We start from the raw sequence: 8,764 nt of genomic DNA on the forward strand, positions 1-8,764 counted from the left end.
TTTCTCTGAAAGTGGTTAGATGGATGAGAACTGGACTGAAAATGAGTAAAAAAGCACCCAATGTGCAAAGAAAAGCTTTGAAAGACTTCTAAAAAGCACTTTAAATAACACTTCACAAGAAAGTCTGGCCCTTGGGAAGCAAAATATGAAGAAATGACAGGTGGCTCAAAACTTTTGCACAATACTTTCAGTTTAAATTTAACGGTGGTTTTGCTTTTTCACATGAAACTACTTTCTTCTGCACTATTGTTCTTTGACTGTTAAAATAACAAATTATTATTTCACCTTGAAAAAATTGTGTTTTATATTTAACTACTACCCAAAAACACTCAATTATTTTTTAAAAACTTGATCATTCTTTGAGACTACTGTTCGAAATTATAAAGAAATAATTAGTGGTGGGTGTTTTTTTTGTCAAGTGTCATTCCTGCAGGGGACGACCTAATCAGAGCAATTTTTGTAATCACCTATTTCCAAGGTGCACATAGAAGAACATCGATGTTAAAGAGGTTAAAGCCTTAATAACACCTGGGTCATCTGAGGAGACACTGCCATGGATCTGGATTATTCTTCTGAATCTGATTTGAATGAGGTGATAGCTTTTGTGTATCAGTTACTGTTGCACCTCCTCCCTATGCATGCGGCGTGTGTGGAGTGATGAGGTTGAATCAGCCTTACAATATAAAGAGATGTGATTCATTTTCTTTTTATCTCTTTTTCTCTTTTTATAAAATCTCAAAGACTATTCAAGTTTTTTAAGTACATTTGCTACTTTTTTACTTGATAATTTGTAGCTATAATATTACCACCATCACCACCCACCTCGGCTTTCTAAATTAGCACACTATGAAAGATTTTTACTGGCATATTTAGCAAGCTCTCATGCTGTTATATTTTTCATAGCAACTGGATATTATTTACTGTTGTTTTCAGCATTTTTCCAATCAAGCTCACACAGTAATAGTGCTGCTGAGTCAGACTGGGAATGGGCAAAAAACAATCTATTTCCTGCTGTATTTCTGTCCCAGGCGTTCTATATCTGTCAATAATAATAATGATATACAGTCAACACCTACGAGTATGATTTATGCCGTAAACAGAATAAAAAAATGAGAGTCTGAACAAAGCGTTGGTTGTATTTGTTGCCTTAGTGTACAAGTCTGTGACACGTTAAGCCAGCATTAAAGCCATCTGTTACTCTAAACACGTATGACAGACTTCCGTAGTCATCCATATAGCTGAAACTGAGCCAGTAGTTTTGGGCGTGAGCTCTGTCCTGGGGCACGAGGCCTGGAAGCGATACTTCAGATGAGATGTTGGCATCAGCGGGCAGCTGAACACAAGCGTGAGCATCCCCCCCCGCGACGAGTGCGGCCTCTAGGTGCACACCTTCATCTGCTCCAGCCGTAATTTGCTGCGAGTTCTTAATTTAAACTCGGCACTCTTTGAGCATTCCTGACATGCCTCACATTAGTCCGACACGGTGCTCTGCTCAACAGGTGGCTACGGTTTTGTGCTCTCTGCTTCACTGAACGCGTGCTGCGCTGACACGCCGCTGACAGAGGGGTTGTCAGACTCACTCATTCAGACAGCTCTGCACTGAGACAGCAGCCTAAAGCGCTTTTCAGGGGGGTTGCCCCCTTTGCGACATCATCAGAGACCGCCAGCTGGTTCTGACTGATGGTGTATCACCTGCTTGAGCACCACATGGACATAATATTCTTATTCGTCGCTCTATCTTATAGGGAATCTCACACATGGGCATCATGTTGCCGTTTTCTATCAAGCTGAACTGTTTGCTGAGAGGTGAAAGACTAGCACTTATTGTGAAATGGAATACGCTGCACATTTTGACATTTAAATACTCCCAAGTCTCAGCAATAAAGACCTTTTTCTTGGTATGAAGTGGGCGATTTGATTACACTAAAAGGTTTTTCCTTTTAGTTCCCCTTAGTGCCTTTGGGCTCGAAGAATAAATTACTATTACTACTAAAAAAGAAACGCTTTATTTATTTATTTTTTTTGTATCAGACGAAAACTAAATCCAAGGAAATGGGTGATTGTAAATCCATACAGGAAGCTTTACAGAGTACTGTGTGCATTTTAATCCCACAGCATGATTAGGATGCTGTTTTTCCCCAACTTCTCTTTGATGCAAAGGCTGTTTGAACTTCTTTTTTTAGTGGCAGCTGATTTCCAGCCATGTGATGAAGGTGTTTGTGTCTGCCATGCCCTTGAAGTCTGTGATTTTTCAAGAAGCGACTGGAGCATGAAGAACTAAAAATCAAATCAGTATAAAAACCCCGTTTTATGGGGAAGAATGTAGGAAGAGATGAGGCGCTGCACACTGTTGGCGGTGGGCAGTTCATTTCACTGCCAGGATGTGAAGGTTTGAGATTCAGATATGGCTTTGAGGAGGTGGGGGGTGAAATAATAGATTTATGATAGTGTGCCTAATGCCGCTGTAAGCAAGAAGAAGGCTATCAGAAAGCATCTCGACGCTATTGGGAACCAGCGGGACGGGCCACACAATGGAAAGACAAAGCAGAGAGCAGAAATAGAGATGGAATCAATACTCTCCATTTACTCTGAGGTGAAAGAAAGCACTGAGAGGATAGGGGATCAAAAAGAGAGACATGCAGCAATCAAAGACTGTTATTTTAATGGACAAAAGACTGATTCAAACAGTATAATTAGATAAGAAAAGGAAAAAAATAGCCATTATGAGGCTTATCATCATCATAGTGGGCATGTTGAAAGAGGCAAAAGAAAGTATTGCATAATCAACTGTGTCAGAAAGTTCCAAAAAGGCGATTTAATGAACATGAGCGTGAAAAGGAATAGGGACTAAGGGGCTGTTACAGACTAAATGTAAGCAGCTGCACCAAACACGGAGATAATCGTGGATAACAGGTGGACTTGTTGTGCAACTTGGATTTTTGATGCCGATGCTCACTTTGTTTCCTCTTACTGGGATCTCTGCCCATCCGCACTTGTTAAAAAGCACACACACACACACAAAAACAACAAATGACTGGTGTATCACAACTCTGAGAAGATTCAGTGTGAAATCAATTAAAATGCAAAGACGCCAAGGTTTCCAGTCGATTCTTGAAGCTTAGCTGACGCCACTAAACGTGGTTACAGGAGGCCCGAGTGTCTGTGGGAGAGTCTGCAGGTAAAACAAAGCGACGAGCAGAGAACAAACACAAAGAGGGACCTTGAATGAGGGGACCTATACATTCCCTTTGAGCAGACATCTGTTCGGCGTCATTGCTGAGGAAGGTTTTACCTGGGGTATCCGCCTGAGCCAACTAAAGCGCAGCGAGCACGGTTCCAGTCCGTGTACTGCCTCCAGATACTAATTAGTGCTGAGAGCGGCGAGAAAGCACGATGTATTCACAGAAGAGCGCAATCTGTAGCCTAAACAGATGCTTCCACTACCTAAATGAGATAAGAGGTCTATTACTTAATGCTATTAAAACACTTTTGGTGGGGAAGTTCCTGAATGTTCTCTGTATGAGACGTTTTTGGATCTCCTGTGTTATAAATGCAAATGTATGATCAACAGCAAAATACTGCTGTTGTGGTAATTAACTGGAGCTGTACCTCATTATGAGCTAAATTATTATGGCAGCCGGCCAGTCACGCAGGGAAAAGAGCAGCTACAGCTTACAAATCAGCACTAGATCCCTCGGTTGGAGGGAGGAGGGGGGAAGGGGGGGGGTATAAAGAATGCATATGTGGTAGGTGAGGAAGTGAGCAAGGCTTTGGTTTGAAATTGTCGCAGAGGTTGCTGTGATCAAACTTCAATCTGAAGCCTTCAGTTCTTCAGCTGAGATGCATTAATATTCCCTTTTTCACCTTATGAACATACAAGTCATGATGCATATCCAGCGGGATCTGCTACGTACTGACAAATTATACAGTCGAGCCCATCAAGTGCCTTAGGCTTTGCCTTTTTTGGGTAAATGAAATCTATTCTACAAATGCACAAAACAAGTAACCATAGCAACTGAATTGCGGGAAGAGCTGTTACTCGTTCAGTGTCAGTCATTCATTTCATGTCGGAACTTCCCAGAGCGCATTGGGCATGGGACCTGATGGCTGATACGTTCATATTAACGTCCTCTGACAAAAGGCATGACAAGACTGTTGAACAAAAGACATCGGGGAAATGCAGAGGAGGCAGACTGACACTCTTTGGGGGGGAAGCTGATTGCCACTAAGACTGCCATTTTGTAGGATAGAAGTAGAAAAGCTGCAGACTGGGATTCTTCAAACAGTTATGCAAAATCCCTTTTGTGTATCCCCCCCATCCGCTAGACTGGAGACTATTGGGAGTGCTTTTTTTCAATAGTGAGGGTTTCTATTACAGTTCCCTGAACCCTGTCCGAAACAATTTCGCCAGAAGCTCTCAGGCTCATTGATCTCTTGAAACCTCCTCCAGATGAGGCGCTGACCGACTCCTTAAGGTCTTCCACCGGGTCAGTCAGCACGCAACAAATCAAAGACCAATTATTCTTCCACTCTTCTGGAAAAGGAATCCTTATCTGGTACATTTGGTCTTATTGTGTTTGTACAAAGCTAAAACCATTGAATTTGCATACATTAAAACTTAGAACATCTCAACCTGTCACCGATTCATGTTTGCTAAATTTGCGATGCCTTCAGAACATTTAAATCTAAGCAGATTTTAGGCTCTAACTGTTGGTCACTTCCTTGCCATATGATGGGGATTGGAGCAGGGGCCTCAAATATACAGCGAGCAAGAGCCGGTCCAATCCGCCTCACTGGATGGCTATATTAAGTGTGAAAATTACAGGGGGGAGGGGGTCTAATTTGTTGCTGTATTTTGCTGCAAGACACATTGTGTTGCAAGTCCCAAAGAAAGGATCAGATCATGAGAGTGACTGTCCAAAATATCATTTAATCTTAGCAAGAGGTCAGATTTACAGCCTTCCTATTTCTCCTGGCCTTCTACTGAGACATATTGTGAAAATATACTTAGTTATCTCAGACTGTTCACCTTCTGATTGTTGAATGGATGGCTCCTTAAATGAGAGCTTGTTTAAAATGTACTTTGAGGAAAATTTCCAGACATCTGCATGTAAATAAGAGCATTCAGAGCGGTGAAAGCAGATGTGCATGAAGCTGCCTTCCATAGGCCACGCTCAATGCAAGTTAGCCTTGAGCGAAAGAGCACAGCGCTGCTGGATCAACATAGATGTTTATAAATACAGTGAAGCGATGAGGCATCTGCTTGAAGCGTCCATTATGTGGACATAAGCAAAGAGGCAGAATTTACAGTCGCTGCAGTATGTGAAAATAATAAAAAATAGCTTCAGCACAGTGGAAATACCTCTGACCTCCCATTGATGTGAAAAGAGGTAAAACAAGGCCTATTGGAAACCATATGGGCTACAGGTCAGACACTAACCTGTGCACAGCCCACACATAAATACCTCCACACACATTTCACCACCATCCGTGACACACAACATTCAACTAGCAGCCTCCATTCCTCCGTGCACCCTCCTTCCTGACCAGTGTGTAGCACAAACACCCACTGATCGCACACATCACTTTACGAATGTGCTAAGGAACATACACGCACACATGAACACGCACACACAGTTGGAGCCAGCTCCGTGTGCCCTCAAAACTGAGCTTGTTGGAATCGAATTATCTCTCTTTCTCTGCCCTCTCATGGTTTGCCGCCCACAGAAGGAGAAGGGCAGGCAGAGTCAGTCCCAATGCACTAAAGATTGGACTGCCTCAGAGCGTGTCCTGGGGACTAAAATACAAATCAGTCCTTCCTCCAGTCAGCTGGAGTTGGCCTTTCTCCCAGGGGCCTGCCGGGAAGGCCGTCTGTGGCATTGAAAAGAAAAAAAAACTGGAGAGACAACGAGTAAAAGAAAAAAAATGCTAGACCCCCACATTCCCATCGGGACCCACCACACAGCCGTAAATGTGTCATCAGTGTGACAATCCTCTTGTTTAATGTGGTAGAGGCATGTTTGTGCTTCATGAGTGCATGGGAAAAGTTTAGGAGGATAATAAGGCAGCTCTAAGCAATCCAACATGTAAACTAACACCTTGACTTGGAGGGACTTCAGGTCATACTGAGAAAAGAAGGGAAGAGGGAGCAAACTAAAAACCAGCATAAGCAGGAAAGCCCTCGTCTTTCTCTCTATGACAGTCACTCTTTCACAGACAAGACTAAAAAAGAAAAAGAGTCACAACCAAGACAAACTCTGTGTTACCAGGCTGTAAATTATTTGCTGTTATAAGTTAAAAAAGGCGATAACACTGGACAAAACATCCTTATGCTGCACTCTCAGTGTCTCCTTAAGAGGATAAATGGAGCGTTTGTTGAGTGAGGACAAAGTAATCGTATCATAATCATGCAGTTCCACGACTCACTTAATGAAATGCCTTTAATCAAATCTGTTTGATTAACATCCGTTGCTTAATTTGATTTAAGTGCTAGTGCAGTTTAGGTGTGCTGTGTTTGTCCTCCCGTTATGAGGCAGTGAATTTTTTACTGTCATGTCTGATCACAGAGCAGCAGTGTGTGCCAGCTAGATGCTGTCTGAAGCCATCTGTGTGACATTTCTGTGACACAAGTCCAGGTAACACTGCATCCTATTTTTTAGCCCACCAATTCAATTCACCACAGAAAGAGGGTCAAAGGTCAGGGAGACCTACACTTGAATTTAGGGACTGTCTTGATAAGGAGTTCATCAGCAGGGCACTTTTTCTTTTTTTTTTGCTTCAACGCCCACCTAGCCCCAAACCGCCCTCTGAGAACAAACTGATGCAGTCCCAGAGTGCGCACGCCGGCGATATCTCTGTCTTGCACGCATGAACGCACACACCAGACCTTTGATGCCATTAAATCACCGAGCTTCATGTTACTTATCAACTAGTATGCTGACGCTCTTAACATTGTTAAGGTGCTTCTGCGTTTCGAGTGGGCGGCCTGGTTTGCGCTTCATACCCATCTGACAGAGTCTATCCAAAGACGCATAACGCATCTGTACCGAAAACCCACGCGTCCCGCCTCTCGATAGAAAGCGCTTCATATCAGTTAACCCTTCAGGCGCACTGCGTTATTACGCACTCATTAAAATGCCCCCACCCCTCCCCCGTTTACGCATATGCCTTGTGGGCTGTCATGGGCTATTATTGGGATGTTTGGAATGCATCTCTTTCTCGCCTACCGTTTGTTCCCGACACAATTTCCGATGGATGTGTTTGTGGTCCCGTGGAAGGAGGATGGCCAGGACATCCGAGACTTTTTCAGTCCCGGTCTGTCGCTCGTATCCACGGCGTCGGAGCGCTCCATGTGCCGGTGGTGATGCCGGTCCGTGTCGGAGTACCCCCGGTGTTTGATTTTGATCGGGGTCCGGGGTTGCCTCCAAAGATGCTGCGGAGGTTTCAGAGTCGCCTGTCCTTCCCGGGGAACCGGGAGCGACAGGGACAGGCTCTTCTTCGAACATGGTGGTGGTTCCATCATAGTGCAACAAAAAAAAAAAAAGAAAAAAAAAAGAAAAAAATCTTTTTTAACTTCTTGATTAAATAATATGGCTGTATTCGCTTATTTCAAGCACAAAACAAAACATGTCATGTCCCTCTCTGCCATTTGATCTCTGAGAGAACAAACCGAAGTGACCAAGTCCAGCGCAGCACCGGTCTCTATGCTGTTTTCTGAATAACATCAAAAAACTGCCACAGTGGTAACCTGACAAGTCATCCAAAAATCAATAATCTCATTGTTCTCGGTGGAGATCAGTTTTAGTTTATCCCCAAATCTCCAGTCTGCCGTGATCCTCACCAGTTCGGGGTTTTGGTGATGAGACACCGGTCCTCCTGCTTCTCCTGAAGTTTGACGCCTCATCGCCCATGGCGCACAACCAGATGACTGTATTTATTTTAGAGAATTTATTGCTTTTTATTAGCCACTTATTGCAGAGACACACAGATCGCCGGCGCTGGCTCTCCCCGCTTTCTTTCTCTGTCTCTCGCACTCTCTCTCTTTCTGTGTGTGGTATTATTGCTGTCCGTATGTTTTTTCAGCAGAGCTCAAATTTCCAAGCAATTTCCATTAAAGTACTCAGTCTATCGTGGTTCGTGTAGAGCTACAGCATCTTTGTGCGCACACCAAGCGCAGAAGTCTTCAGCAATTCCTCGGTGGAGATATTTTTCTTCTTCTTCTTCTTTTTAACTAAAAGGCTTAACAGGACTCAGCCTATCTTTAATAGATCAGAATGCTGAAAAAAGGTTGGACATATCCAAAAGGCATAAGCGATCCTTTGCTGTCCAGATTTTCTCTGCTTCAGTTTTTCTTTCTTTCTTTTTTGTTTCTTTTTTCAGTCAGAATGCATCGTAAAAGGAGAGAATTCATAGTTGCGGAGGTTCAGTCATCCTGTGCAGTGTGGGCCATTATCTCCCCATCCTCATATTTGCTGGAGTTCGACGGCAAACACTGGCTTCACCACAGCACTCTCTCTCTTCTCTTTCTCTCTCTCTCCCCCCCCCCCCCCCCCCCCCCCCCCCCTGTTCTGGTCCATCCTGTCTCTATATGGTGGATGGGTGGTTGCTCTCCTCAGTGAGCACTGTCAGCACTGGGGGGGATTTAAACCATTTATTTGCACATCCATTATGCTTTGCCCCCTGTCTGCTCACTTGGCATTTCCGTGAGAGAAAACAAAAGCAACAAATTGGCCAAATCATGTCAGCTGAGAAAGAGTCTTATAGC

At 43.7% G+C, this 8,764-nt stretch overlaps 1 protein-coding gene across 1 annotated transcript in view; it reads right to left on the reverse strand.

The window, feature by feature from the left end:
- The window catches only part of pde4a (phosphodiesterase 4A, cAMP-specific), a 52,455-nt gene extending 43,925 nt beyond the window's left edge, over nt 1–8,530 (reverse strand). Inside the window, exon 1 of the mRNA XM_085156230.1 lies at nt 7,227–8,530. Within this exon, the coding sequence (XP_085012356.1) occupies nt 7,227–7,522 (296 nt within the window). The 5' untranslated portion in view covers nt 7,523–8,530. The remainder of the gene's footprint in view (nt 1–7,226) is intronic.
- Nucleotides 8,531–8,764: the final 234 nt, after the last annotated feature.

Source organism: Neolamprologus multifasciatus, chromosome 4, assembly GCF_963576455.1.
Source record: "Neolamprologus multifasciatus chromosome 4, fNeoMul1.2, whole genome shotgun sequence".
Taxonomy (NCBI): Eukaryota; Metazoa; Chordata; class Actinopteri; order Cichliformes; family Cichlidae; genus Neolamprologus; species Neolamprologus multifasciatus.